This window comes from Amphiprion ocellaris, chromosome 3, assembly GCF_022539595.1.
Source record: "Amphiprion ocellaris isolate individual 3 ecotype Okinawa chromosome 3, ASM2253959v1, whole genome shotgun sequence".
In the NCBI taxonomy this organism is placed as follows: domain Eukaryota; kingdom Metazoa; phylum Chordata; class Actinopteri; family Pomacentridae; genus Amphiprion; species Amphiprion ocellaris.
In genome coordinates, this window is record NC_072768.1 from 34,380,313 (window position 1) to 34,395,566 (window position 15,254).

A 15,254-nucleotide genomic window follows, 5' to 3' on the forward strand; every position below is an offset into this window, starting at 1 on the left:
AGTCTATCCCAGCTGACTCAGGTGAAGGCAGGGGACACCCTAGACAGGTTGCCAGTCTGTCGCAGGGCTACATACAGAGACAAACAATCACTCTCACATTCACACCTACGGGCAATTTAGAATAATCAATTAACCTCAGCATATCTTTGGACTGTGGGAGGAAGCTGGAGAACCCGGAGAAAACCCACGCATGCACAGGGAGAACATGCAAACTCCATGCAGAAATATCCTGGGAAAGCCGGGACACAAACCAGGGATCTTCTAGCTGCAAGGCGAAAGTGATAACCACTACGCCACTGTGCAGCCCGAAATCGAAACTCGATTATTTTATTTTTATTCATATTAAGTGGTTCAAACCCTGTTTACAATTGTGTGTAAATTTTTTTTCACAACTCTAGAAAGACTTAAACGATCCTAAATTCAAAGTAAGGGAGTTAGATTTGAAATAAACCCCTATTCCCTTGGTCTTTTTTAATTAGTTCATTAAAAATTATCAAAAATCAACTCATCCAAACCCTACTTATACTGTATCTACAGATAAATAGTACAAGTTTTTAATGACTCAGTGTCCCTTCCTTTAACTAGATTAACAAGATTTTTTGAAGCTGTCAAAAATACACCAGAAGACAGAGTTAACATATTTCATGCATTTATTTGCGTAAATCCAGCTGTGCCAAACACTGTGCAGCTGTAATGGAGAGAAAAGTAAGCAGCCATATGTTTTCCAGTCTGCTGTGACAGATTTCTGTAGAAATACAAAACACACTAACTGCTAATTTATAGCAGTAGGCTATAATAAATTTCTTTATATGAATGTGAATTATCTCATTAACTGCATCTGACATCCTAAACAGCCACTTACATGTTACTTATTCTTATCTGCTGCCAGAGTAGCAGTGGGAGCGCCATCAGCATGAAATACCAAATGTTCCGAACCGCTGGGAAGATGCATTTATCTGTGACAGAACGTCTGTGGTGCTGATAAAGCTGGAAATGGGCTCTGAGTGGGTGGCAGTGGCTGAGTGGGCCAGTGTGCAGAAGAAAGGCGACGACCTTTTACTTCTTCTTGTTAATGTACATACAGTAGATGTCGGTTTGCTGCTCTGTTTGGTGTAATTCAACTCCATTATTATTATTTTGCATCCTAAACAGCAGCTGTCTGGCAGCTTGTTACAGTGGAACAGAATCTTCTGCTGTGGAAAAAGAGGTGATCTTACATAAATATAGTTTCTGAAAGAAGGCTATTTAGTATAAGAGAAGGATTAATAACTACCTCCCACACTGTTTGACTGACAACTCATCTGTGGGCAGAACAATGCTGTAATCTCACAGCAGTGACTGATTAGTTTGTCAACACAATGTTAGCAAACCTTTGTTTGTCCTGCTTTTGTCCTCTGATAGGCTGTGCTTTCCCTCTTAGCTGTTTCTGGCTTTGAGTCCAGCTTAAATATCTTATTTTTTTTGGGTGTTTTGGACATGACAGCCCATTCAGAATTTATCAGTGTCCAGGGAACCCTCCGAGCTTAAATCTGCTGTCATTCAACATTCAGATAATATTCTGCAAAGCAATTTTACTTCAACACCAATAAAGTGCGAAGTTAAGCAAGATTGCTTGTGGAAAACCAGATGACAAGGAACGACACATATATGATTCATGTGGGCTTTATTCATAAGTCAGAGGAATTTAAAAACAATTCTAAAAATTGTGTGCGGCCAATACTAGAACTTTTTTAAGTAACCCAATGCATAGAACATTGTTATTATCTTGGTGACTTGTGATTGCGTCTTGCAGGATAAAAGTCAGAATGGCAGGCAGTACTATAATTTTTCCAGTTGTTTTTGCTGTATGTGCCTGTTATGTCTAATATGCTGGTTTATATTTGGAAACTAGACTAATTATTTAAAGATGAGTTTTGTATATACACTCACCGGCCATATTATTAGGTACACCTGTTCAGTTTCTTGTCAACACAAATAGCTAATCAGCCAATCACATGGCTGTAACTCAGTGCATTTAGGCTTGCAGACATGATCAAGACAACTTGCTGGAGTTCAAACTGAGCATCAGAATACAGAAGAAAGGGGGTTTAAGTGACTTTGAACGTGGCATGGTTGTTGATGCCAGACAGGCTGGTCTGAGTATTTCAGAAACTGCTGATCTACTGAGATTTTCATGCACAACCATCTCTTGGGTTTACAGAGAATGGTCCGAAAAAGAGAAACTGTCCAGCGAGCGGCAGTTGTGGGGATGAAAATGCCTTGTTGATGTGAGAGGTCTGAGAAGAGTTGGTAGACTGGTTGGAGATGATAGAAAGGCAACAGTAACTCAAATAACCACAAGCTACAACCAAGGAATGCAGAAAAACATCTCTGAATGCACAACATGTCCAACCTTGAAGAAGATGGGCTACAGCAGAAGAAGACCATACTGGGTGTCACTCCTGTCAGCTAAGAACAGGAAACTGATGCTACAATTCACCAAGTTTGGACAATAGAAGATTGAAAAAACATTGCCTGCTCTTTTGAGTCTCGATTGTATGGATCCATCTTGCCTTGTATCAACTGTTCTGGCTGCTGCTGGTGGTGTAATGGTGTGGGAGATATTTTTTGGCACACCTTGGGCCCTTTAGTACCAACTGAGCACAGCCCACCTGAGTATTGTTGGTGATCCTGTCCATCCTTTTATGACCACCGATGGCTACTTCCAGCAGGATAATGCTCCATGTCACAAAGCTCAGATCATCTCAAACTGGTTTCTTGAGCATTACAATGCGTTCTCTGTTTTCCAGTGGCCTCCACAGTCACCACATCTCAATCCGATAGAGCACATTTGGGATGTGGTGGAACGGGAGATTGGCATCATGGATGTGCAGCCGACAAGTCTGCAGCAACTGCATGATGCTATCATGTTAATATGGACCAAAGTCTCTGAGGAATGTTTCCAACACCTTGTTGAACGTATGCTACAAAGAATTAAGGCAAAAGGGGGTCCAACCTTTTACTAGCAAGGTGTACCAAATAAAGTGGCTTGTAAGATGAGCATAATCATTAAAATATAACCCCATGAATTCAACCAAATCAGTTTTATGCATTCATAACATTTTAGCCACTATGGAAGAGCTGAAATCCCTTTTTGTCTAGATGAAAACTGCTTCATATGAGTTGAATTATTTTCTAAGCTTATAAACTGATTTAAAAAAGGCTGCTTTGGTAATAATGTAAGTTGCTAAGAAGGTAAAATAACCCTAACACATAGGGATAATTGCAGAAGATTTCGTTATGACTGTTTTACCCAGAAGAAAGCAGCTGTAGCTGTGTACATAAACTGGGCAATTTCGCTTTAACTAGCAACCAAGCTCCTGCAGGTTGTTTTTTGGCACAAAACTGACATTTGTTGGTTCTAAATAGGTCCTTGTGTGGTACATTTCCAGGTTTTTTGATTTCAGGCATGAGTTTTTAGATACCTGAAGACCTCTAGACTAAACTTTACTTGCATATATGCATCTCGGGGAATTGTGATCTTAGTAAGTGAGGGGGTTAGAAGCAGAGTGGTCTAACCCACAAAAATCTGAACTGAGTTTTATATCATTTCTGTAATATTTTCTGGTTTATATTTTAGCGGCAAGCTTGCCTAACCCACAACCCAAATATAGCGTTACAGTGGTGCTTCGAATGTTAGACCATTCTCTTCCATCACTCTGCTTAGAAACCCTTCCAGTAATGCCAACATTACATGCTAAAAGTGGATGCATGCTGCAGTTTTTTGGTGTGAAATCCAAATATATCACACACCAGCAGCATATATTGACATCTACACCTTTGCTTTTGGACATTCAGAAACAACTTCCAGCTTTGGCGATGACCTTTAGACACGTCCAAAAAGTTTCTTTGCTGTTTAGCTGAACTAATATCACTGGCTTCTATTAGACATTTTACTGGTGTAAATTGTGTCCAATAAAAGATGAACAGAAGAGAACAAGACTGAACAAACATTTGAACTTTATCCGCTTAATTAGCAAGACGGCGTAACAACTGCGCACCGTTTTCCATGATTCATGTCAACACATTTTAAATACGGGCTGACAGAATGGAAAGTTAAATTAGGTGAAAGTGGAATAACTCAAATCAGGTTTAATTGAGTAGAAAGTCAATAGAGACTCCCCCCAACCCTTCAACCCGCTGCTACATTCGAACGCTGTAATTCTTCACACACTTCTATAATTGACCGGGCCACTTATTCTCTAAGTTCCATGGAAATGACCAGTGGGCTTTTATCTCCAACTGTCTCCATGGCTACAGACTGTGGTTTAGTTGATGAGTGTGTGTGTGTGTGTGTGTTTAGGGTGGAGGGAGGAAGCTCCTAATTGACTAGCTGTTAAAGCTTTTAATGAAGAGTGGGCAGCCCGCTCTCCAATTAGCTGTAAGGGGGCCATCAGGGGAAGAAAAGAGGCCAGCAGCTCGGAGGGGGTGGGAAGAAGAAGACGGAGAGGGTGAAGAGTGGGATGGATCCGAGGGAGAAAACAGAGGGCCACGGAGGTGATAAGAGGCAGCCAACTAAAGTGGGGTAAATGAGAGGGAAAGATGATGTTTTCAGTGCCGCTTCACACACTTTTCAATCGTCCGAACGCTCGCACAAAATCACCAACAAAAACGGGTGGGTGAGGGTGGATTTTATAGTTCTTCACGACACAGGAGCTGATGAATACTTGACATTAGGATATTGTGAACACAGTTTGAGATACTCTACATGATTACTGTAAACCCATAAGAGCATCACAGGGAAAAAAAGAGGTTCTGCGCTGTTTTTTTTTTTTTGCATGAGCGGACATGTTGGATACAGCACAGGAGAAGAACTGAAAATTATAGTACAGAGAAATACATGCATGCAGAGGAGGATCATGAAATAGTAAAACAGCACATACAGATGGGTGTCAAATTAAAGGAAAACTCTGAACCCTTGGATTCTCCAGTGAGGTGATCCAGTGGCTCCGTTATGTTAAGGGTTGCTGCAAATCAATGCAAAGTTGTTCCGAGTGGTTTCTGCTTGGATGACAGTTCCCCCATTCATAGGACCCAAGGGTTAATGTAATGGTTAGTAAGTATGAAAATAATGTGAATTGTATTCTATTGTTTTCACAGTCACCAATTCTCAACCCTGTTGCCCTTCTGTGGGGGATTTTGGACTTATTTGTTGGACTGGCGGTATACATTTTGTGTCCATTAGTATGTGAGTGTCAATTTTGTCATCTCCCTTCCATAGACATCCACTTGCAGTCCAAAATTTGTCTGGCCATGCTGCAACCACGCTGCAATTTACCAGGTTGTGGAGAGAGAGAGAGCGAGTCGACAAAATCTGACTTTGAATCAAAGTGGTGACTGTTCTAGACCTGCTCGGTTATTATTTCCACCAAAAGGCACTTTTTTTTAGTTTCACTACCTAATCATGAGTTAATATTGCATTCATCAAACATGACTGAAATGAAGGATTGTTTAACAATTGCCTCTGTCGTTATGATTACATTTTAATGTCATACACACACATATTATGTGTATTACACACCAGTACACACAATGCATGAGTTAGTAGATAGTACTTGCTGCACATGTTTGCAATCAAGTCTTCCAAGCAAACCCCTGGGAACTACAAAAGTAGTATAACAACAATAACTAGGCACAGCAGAGGGAGTTATCACTTCCATGTACACCTGTATATTTTTGATGGACGTTACCAATTGGTTTCTTGAGCACCAGTTTTAAAGCTTCAGTGCCAGTTGACCCAACAAGCTTTCCAGTTGAGTCAGATACCAAAACAATACAACTATGTATGAAATACAAAGTAAAACACAAATCATTACAGCAACTAAAACATTAAACCAAGGTAGCAATAGATGAATAAAGGGGATAATACATAAAGGGAAAGTTGAAAAAATGGCGATCATATGAAGTTGTGGTACGTAATGTTGATACTGTGTCTAAATGACCTTTAGTCCTAGTTTGGAGTTTCTGTATTGTTATACTGATATACTGTCAACCAACAGAACTTAAATATGTGGCTTCTCAATCAAACCACCACTGGTCTTATGGGAAGCCAGTATTAGTTTGGCTTTTTTATTCATGGAAATCAATCCAGTGCTTTATAGCGATTGATAATGTGCTGTATTCATGCTTAACCTGGTATATACCACCCTATTCTCCACCACCAATTAAAACTGTTGTACTAAGGGCTTTATTCTGTTCTGGTTTGGGGATTTCAGTCCCATCATTTAACACACGTACATATTGTGAGATTCAGTCACTTTCCTATGTTCTGCAGTTAAAGTGAAATATTAAAACGCCTCAAAGCAAATGACGGACGAGCTCTGCTGCTTCACCGGAGTTCTTTCTTACTAAGAAATAAACATTATGTACCAAAGTCAAATATTACTTGTTAGACGTAAGCTAATTAGGAGGAACCCTGTGTGGCTGGGCATCTTAAAATCACACTGGAATAAGAGCCAATTAAACAGAGCACCTCAAAGGAGCTGGCTTCCCATCCGTCCATTCCTTTACTGTCTTTGAACGGGCCAAGTTCCTTCCGATAAACACATATAATTGCCTATTTATCTTTCAAACTCCCACTTTACATGAAATATTCATGATGAAACAACGAAAAGTGAGAAGGAAAGAGCAAAGACAGCCTGGCATTGGGTGGTGTATATTTACTGCACAGGACCTGCTCAGTGTAGCTGTGCTTTTATTGTAGTTTATCAGCCATATAAGAGGCTTCAGGAGTCACAGCAGCGTACATCACCATCTGTGGCTCCTCCATACGCTACTATATTATTGAGGATGATGTAAATGATTTAACTAACATGGTGTGATGGCGTGATGGCTGAAAGAGGAAAAGGCAGACTGTATATTCATGGATGAGCTGATGACTCTGAGGTGTAAAAGACATAAATATTGCAGCTTTGCAGAGGTGCTGAGAGAAAGTGCATCATCTGGTAAAATTGCAATTGTCTGTATAGCCTCAGTATGTGGTTCTCACAGAACAGAGATCAATGATGACGCAATGTTGCATCAGCTGTTACTTCCAGCTGTGTGAACTCAGTCTGCAAGAGCTGCAGTCTTTCCCTGCTTTTGTCAGGATGAAGCCTGGTGAAGTTTCCTTTTGGTTTTCCATTTAAAGACATCAAAAGAAGCAACATCGTTGTTATATTCACCAAAACTGTTATTTAACGGTTGCAAATGCTAATTTTTTAGTATTTTGAGAGCGTTGGACAAATATTAGCCGTAATACTATGAACCCCAAGCAGTTTCTGGGTGTCTTATTGCTTGCACATTTTTACTCACTATGGGCTCATTTTTTGCTGCAAGCTAAAGTCCTGCACCTCTATGGAAACAACAAATCCATGGATAGAAGGAGATAGAATTTAGAAATGGCTTTTTTGTAATATATGAGAGCTATAGTGTCATAAACCCTTTCAAAAAAAAAGAAAAAAATCTATCAACATGTTCAGTATTTTTCCAAGTGTCCACATGTTTTAACAATACTGGAAAACAGGATGACTAGATACTCTAGATATTTTACTACTTACATTTTTAAGTTGTTTGCATACTTGTATCCAATTTGCTCTGTGTTTAAACACCTTGCAGTCCAGCTCAGTTCAGCTCAAGAGTCCCAAAATTTTTGGAAAAGGAAACACCACAACCATGGCTAGACAAACAGAGAATTCAACAATGTCTTTTTGGTGCAGTATAACTACAAATTAACTGAAAATCACAAAATGAAAGTTGAATTTCTTGGATTATTTATTTTGCAAAAAATTAAAAAGTTACAATGAACGTGTACAACATTTTTCCAAGTGCTCACGTGTCAACAACACTGGAGAAAAATGGGCACACCGCATACTATAGATATTTTCTCATTCGTACTTTGTTTCCACATTTTTCTGTTCTGTGTAAACACTGCCTGCAGTTTAGCTGAAAATCCCCAGAATTTTTGTCACATGATTATTTTGTCACAGCTAACTCAATAATGGCTTTCAGATTTTGCTAAGGAGCATACAATTTTTTCTTTTTCACAGAATCTTGGTAGAGCAAACAGTAAATTTTTGGCAACTTTTGGATGGAGATGCATAGTATAAAATGAGTTTGACAAAAAGTTGTGATTTTAAGCTTAGATTTGGTTCAGTTTTCACGCAGAATGGCATGATACTGATGATTAGTTCAAGCACTGGTGGAAAATCTGAAGATTCTCTGTTTTTATGGTTTCTGACTGAAAAATTGTGTAATTTTGGCAATTTTTTCAAAGATAGTATGCCTTTTAAACATGGATTTTGGTTTTTAGATGGCTAACTTCTGCATTAATAAATATCTTAGGTTTATATTCCTGTTTGTGATGTTAGTCGTTAATGTAATGTATTGGAAAAAAAGTTGCCCATGTGACAATCTGGTGCTGCACGTTCTTGGAAAGTGACAGTTGCAATGGCAATCTGCAGTTGGGTTTGGGTAAGCTGATGTTTAATATATGTAAGATCCATTTGGATAAATGTAATCCAGGTGCCTCAGATCTGATCACGAAGCAGAAACAGGGGACGCAGGTTAAAGTGAATTTCGACTGTTTCCGTCAGTGCATTTACAGTGAGTGTGTTTATGTTGCAGGTGCAGTGGAGGTGAGGAAAGAAGGTCTGGAGGCTCAAATCAACCGTCTGGCTGAACTGATCGGACGACTGGAGAATAAGGTAAAGAATACAAACACGCACACACACATTCAAGCTTGTTTTGGTCATTTAGGAAGAGATTGCATTGATTAACATGAATTTCTTGGGGGATTATTGTAGCTAAAACCGCTACAATCCTCACCCAAACCCTTGATCAAAGCCCGAGTCTTAAAGGATAATCCCTGCAGTGTTCAGTATTTTTCTTACTGTCAGCAAATACTGCAAGAAGATCTGTCTTATCTCCGAAAACTATTAAAAACACATCAGTGAGGCTCACTATTACATTGGATAATATGTCCTTCATAACCGTAAACTTGGGTCTTGTAGTGGATTTTGAGTCAATCCCAGCTTTTACCACACTGCTGCAGAAAATACTCTCTAAAGCACATAAACTGTAATAATCTGCAGATAAAGATAGTCCCCTACAAATGCACATTTTTCTCCTGAATGTGTGACTTTGGCTAAAAACTACACTGTCCAGGTATTTCTACGAGTTAATAAGTCTTGTCTAATTGTCGCTAATTTAGAAATTCACATTTGCAGTTAGAACAAGCATGACATTGGTGATTTCGAACCATTTTAGGTTGTGACTCTTAAATGTCAAGCACCCTTATTTAAAGGTTACAGTTTCCAGAGCTGAGAGCTCTCCTTTGACTTAATCATTTTTAGAGATCCTGAAGGGGAAAATCTGATCTAATTTATTCATCATGTAACGACGTTTGAGAGGTCATGAGATGATGGACCAACAGTCACGTTCTTGAATCTGAAAATTTCTCTGCTTTGTCTTGGAGAACCAAGTTTTTTAGAGGTTTGTCCCATAATATGACTGTGTGAATGGATGAAAGATGAGTTCTTTACCTTGTTAACACATCAATGTGGTGTGTGTTTTTATATGTTAGTTGACACTCCATGAGTGAAAAAAGCAGTCAAAATAATGTCCGAGTGTTTCAGTGCACTGATGTAGTGTACGGATGGCATTCTCAAAAACACAGATTCAGACTTTCGGGGTTTCATATCTGACAAATTTCTGTATCGCTGTACTTCGAATCAGTTTCCTGACATGTATGACTGAATTACTCCAATAATACAACTTGACATTGTGTAGCGGAGAATAGTTTGATGGTTGCAGTGTTGTAAGTAGGTACAATCAAACAAAAGAAAAAAAAAGTAAGTAGGTACAATCAATCTAGTCAATGAAAATCAATATTTACTGCCAACGAATTCATTTATCAGTTACTTTGTGGTGTCATTGTGAATCATCTCTGACTGGACTCAAGTGTGCCACTACCTGGTGTGATTATATTAAAACTTTCTCACAGTCTGGACCAAGTTCACTGCTGATGTTGGCACAGGAGAACTGGAGGAACACTTGAATTAAAGATAATAACCGCCCGAAGATGTTTACATTGGAGGAGCCTGGACAGAAACTATAGTGCTCTACCTTAAAGCTATCATTAGTCTGTTACTGGTCCACAGTGGTCCTCCATCAAAAAAGAGACTTTAGCTACATCGGTGTACCAGGCATTGAAACTCTCCATAAAGTATTTACCAACTCGTCTAAGCTTAGGAATGTCGCAATCTGATCTCAAAGACAGCAGCCAATAATGGGATTATTTAGCTCATTGGTATTTATACAAACCTATGCTCAACCCTTCACTTATGTACGCTCTCACACAAGTGTTGTAGAATGAAAGCACTGTTTGTTTGTTGGGGGGGGGGGGGACATTAAGGATGCAAGATTTAAAAAAGTTTCCAAATTAATAACCAGCAGCAAAGATAAATAAGTAAGAAATCGCTAATTAATTAAATCATGGCACAAATTGGACACAGTGGACATTTGTCTTGTGGAGATATTAATGATTTAGACAACTGACACATGATTTGGGCCTCAAAAGCAGCTCTGTTATATATTACTGGAATATAGGAACACTATAGTCGATCCCTGTTTGTCTTACACGCATGAGCTGTGGCCGGAGGTCATTAAGCATCTCAGATGTCTTTGTCATGGTGGCCCTTTACTAGATAAACCCCTACAATGCTTTCTGCTTGCCATCACCAAACTGCCTTTTGCCGTTTTGCCAAAGTGAACACCTTCTCTGGTTGTTACACTATTAAACCGTAAGAGGCTCCACCTGGTGGAACAACCAGGTACTACAGCTAATCTACAATGCATCATCTGATTTGCATTTTAGACTGGTTCCATTTTCTAGAAAGCAGACATCCCAAGGCATTTCTCTTCAGCTCATGGCATATTGCATTTTTGACGTTTATCGTGTGCTTAATTGACTTCATGAATTTGCCGAGCTAAATTTTGCCTAAGTTGCCCTTGGCAATAGACGTAAAAACATGGCCAACGGATCAAATGCAACTTTAGCACCCAATGATACTGCAACGTGCATAATATTTTTTTTCTGCGTAGTAGTGTAAAAATGTAAAATTATGATCAAAAAATATGTATCCATGCAACAGCAGTAACAGGAAAAGATCCAAGGGAGCTCTGTTGTGAAATGGGTGTGGTCGTACAGGAACTATTGAAAATTCATCTTGAGCAATTAACCCTGTGACCCCCACAGTAGCAAAATTGCAACATTTATTTAAAGCTGTCTAGCTGTATCTATTTGTTTTGTTGCTATCTTTTGGAGCTTCTAGAGTCTCACCTACCCTCTCCACACTACATTGCAGTATTACAGTACTACAGGACCTTGCTATGAAGGTGTGTAACCACCTTCATAATACGAAGTAACAACTTGGATGCAGAAATGTCATTTTCAAGCATTCACATTGGATTGATATCAATAACTTTAATGCACTTGAAGTGTGTATTATCAAGGGAAATGGTATCAGACTGGGACTTGGCCAGTGCTCAGTATTACTTGACTCTGATTGTATCAAAGGCAAAAACTTGATTGAGAATAGCTGAGTCTAGGAAAATGCACTGTTGTAGCTGCACAAAGTGCACAATGGGCATCGTAATTGTCTTTATTGTTAGTTAGCATAAACCTAAAACAGCCGCAAGATGAATCTAAAAACTGATAGCAAAATAAGAATTTCTTATTAATTGTCCCATTCGTAATTTGTGTCCAGATTCGACACCCTATTTAAAAATCCAAACAGTTGGGGCGCCCAGATAGCTCAACTGGTTGAGCGAGCAACCAATGAACAGGGGCTATTGTCCCCGATGCAGCATCCTAGGTTCGATTCCCACTCACAGCTCTTTACTGCATGTCTTCCCTCCACTCTCCTCCCTACTTTTCTGTCTGCCTCTCAACTGTACCAATCTAGTAAAGCCAAAAGGCCAAAAAAATAACTTAAAAAAAAATCAAAGCATTCGTGCATTGCAGACCTTGTTGTAGGTGAGCTGGTGTGCTCCAGTTCCATTGAGTGACTGAGGGAAAGGTGAAGAAAGGGAAGTGATGTCACAGATCAGCACAAGTTAAAGGAAGCAACAGTGTAGAATTACATCTGAGTCATTTTAAAGGCAGAAGAGGATTACTTTCATGGAAAAATATCTCAATAAATATTTCCCTTTGATACACAGAGATGAGTTTTCAGGGGTTTAATCAACAACCTGAGAGGAACTTTAATACATCCACAGACATCCATCATAGCTTGGCTTCCGCATTTTCTGTCTCATGGAAAACTCATCTCATGGGAAAAAAAAAAAGCAATTTTGTTTATCTGACCTCTCGGAGACAAATGTTTTGTAAGTATAAAAGAAAACGATAATGGAGATAGGAAACCTCATTACCATAGATCACATGTGTCCAAACTTCTTTTCTACTGTCATATTTCAAAGAAGTGAAGAAAACAGTTGTACATTAAAGAATGCTTTGTGTGAAGGGATAAAACAATTTCTTCACAGACGGAGAAAATGAAAGACGGAGGGGGTTAACGAGGAGCTGGGGGAGGGGAGACAAGGAGTTAATTAACACTAAGTGATGGAGAGGAAGGAGGGAGTGAACAAAGAGAGATGCTGTCTTCGTATAGCTGCTCTTTGGCCTCTTCATCCTCCTTCCTCCCCTCCTCGACTCCTCCTGCCCCCCTTGTTCTTCTGCATTGCCTGCATCTCATCCAGTCCTGAACATGTTGAAGCTAATGGCGCCCCAGCAGACTCAGCTGTCTTCTGCAGCCACTATAGCAGAGAGAGCTAAGAATAACTAAACACTATGCACTGCCACAGGGGAGGAAGAGATGGAAGCGGTGGGAGGAGAACAGGTGGATATTAAGGGAGAGGATGGGAAGAAGAAATAAAACCTGAACAGACCTGTATCACAAATCCCTCTTTAGAAGCAACCTTCAGCCCCTTGAGTCTTGATTTAATACAACAACAAATTTTCCAGGTTTAAGTAAAACTGCTTTTGTGATAAAGGTCAATTCATGGTTTCTGCATCTACTTATTCAAACCGATGCAGGCTTTTAAAATGCACAAAACACAAGCACAGGCTATCTGGAGATCTGAGAACTTCTCACCAGTGATGGAAAGCTTGTACAAATCAAAGCTCCTCCAGCAGCGACTACTTTAATTACAACTCTGTTAGTAGTGAATTCTAAAGGTGTGGATGAAGGAGAATCACTTGACACAGTCTCTACTTATAACCAGCATTTGTTATGAGTAGGGATCAACTAATATGGGGTTTTAGGGCCGACAGAGATGCCGATTATTGGTGCTCAAGAATAGCCGATATTTGGAACTGATAGACATTAAATATAACAGCATGTGGCAGCAGAGAACTTGTCATTCATGACTAGATTTCTTCATTAATAAGAGTTTCTATAGCTGAATATGTAAAATGGGAGTGATTAAATTGGATGCTCTCCACTGTTTATGTGGAATCCACTGAGATTGATCAGTTTGTCTCCTGCAGTTACGTCTGCTGTTCTTCTCTATTTTCTGAATATTTCACTGTTCTATCACTTTTATTGTCCACTAAGGTCCAGATCTTAAATCATTATTAATTATTATTTTCCAAACTCTGTTTCAGGTTAATCTGTGGCTGCTTTCTAACTTAGCCGCTAGCCGTTAGCATAGCCGTAGCCACTGTGAGAGAAGCTAATTTCCTGTTTGTGTTTCTTGGTCAGTTTTTGCTGCTTGAGAGACATTTCTGGGACAGAGTGAGACCAGACAGAGAGAGGAGGCTGCATCAGACCTGAAGTAGCATATTTAATTTATCAGTAATCAGCCTATTAAAAAACAGATAATCACAAAAACATCAGCCACAGTAATCAGCCAGGCTGGTAATCGGTCTGTCCCTAGTTTTGATCACCATTTGTGTCCTGACACATGTGCAGTTGGTCACTCGCAAACATGGACAGCATTTACTGGTCTTTGCTTGAGTACATTAGTAAAGCTTTTTACGGCATGAAGGTAGTGAAAAGATTTTTTGTGCCACAGTGAATCTTGCAAATGACAGAAAGTAGAATGAAAACAGGGCGGTACCTACTGAGAGAGACTCATGAATAAATCACAAGTGTTTTTAAAATAATGTTTCACAATTGCAATGTCTTTTTAGTGAATAGCAAGATTGAAAAAAAACAGCACAACCTTTCATAAAATAACACAGGATGTAGTTTTATATGAGTAGCTTTAAAGTAATGGCTCTTTCTGAAATCATGAAAACATACTGGATAGCATGAATATAGGTTGAGAAAAAGAAGCTAGTCTCTGATATTAGGAAAGAGCTTCTAATAGCTTCTTTTTTAATCTTGTCACATCATCAGATCCTAAACACCTGAGGAGGCAAATGCATACACTATAACTCACTAACTTTGCCATCTAAAGTGTTACCGAGGGTGGTAATGGAGGGAATCAATCACACTGACATCGAAACCCTCCGAGCCAAATGATAATATTAATACTTTTTTATTTAATGACACCTTTCATAGCACTCAGGGTCACCTTACATCACATAAAATCAGTGATAAAACCTGCATTAAGCTGCAGAGCTCAGGTTGGCATTAATTTGTACATGCAGCGAGGTGGGCTGGTTTAAAAAGTAGGGGGGTTTGATAGCAGTTTTAAATTTTGTGAATTTTGAAGCTTGGTTGCAGCAAAAAAGAAGACTTGATGGCTGGTAGTTCCAGTAGACCCACTGATGAAGACCACAGGAAGCAGAAAGAAGTCTCGGTGTGAAGACAGTCACAGTGTGTTTGGTTTTAAGGCATCGTACACACACACACACACACACACACACACACACACACACACACACACACACACACACATATATATAATACGCTATATATAAAAAAGGCAACTAGCCTGCCCAGTTTCATCAGGGGACACAGCAACATAGAGTTGTGTCATCAGCATAGCGGTGAACAGAGATGCCATACCCTGCGGGGAGATGCTAACCAGCTGCAAGTAAACAACTTTTTCACATTTTTTCTTCATATATTTTGACAAATTTAGAAGATGAACACAGCACAATATTATATACATAGCTGAGAATTTACAATTTACTGGCATGTAGTATTATTAATAGTAGTAGTTTCCCTTTTTGGCCTTCAGAAAACCTATTTAATTCTGATGTAGATTAATGATTTCACATAATT

At 39.3% G+C, this 15,254-nt stretch overlaps 1 protein-coding gene across 2 annotated transcripts in view; it reads left to right on the plus strand.

Annotated features, from left to right (window-relative positions):
* necab2 (N-terminal EF-hand calcium binding protein 2) overlaps positions 1-15,254 on the plus strand; it is a 233,004-nt gene that overhangs the window by 148,710 nt on the left and 69,040 nt on the right. For both annotated transcript variants that reach the window (XM_055008047.1, XM_055008046.1), the window contains exon 8: positions 8,644-8,723. In XM_055008047.1, the coding sequence (XP_054864022.1) occupies positions 8,644-8,723 (80 nt within the window). The remainder of the gene's footprint in view (positions 1-8,643; positions 8,724-15,254) is intronic.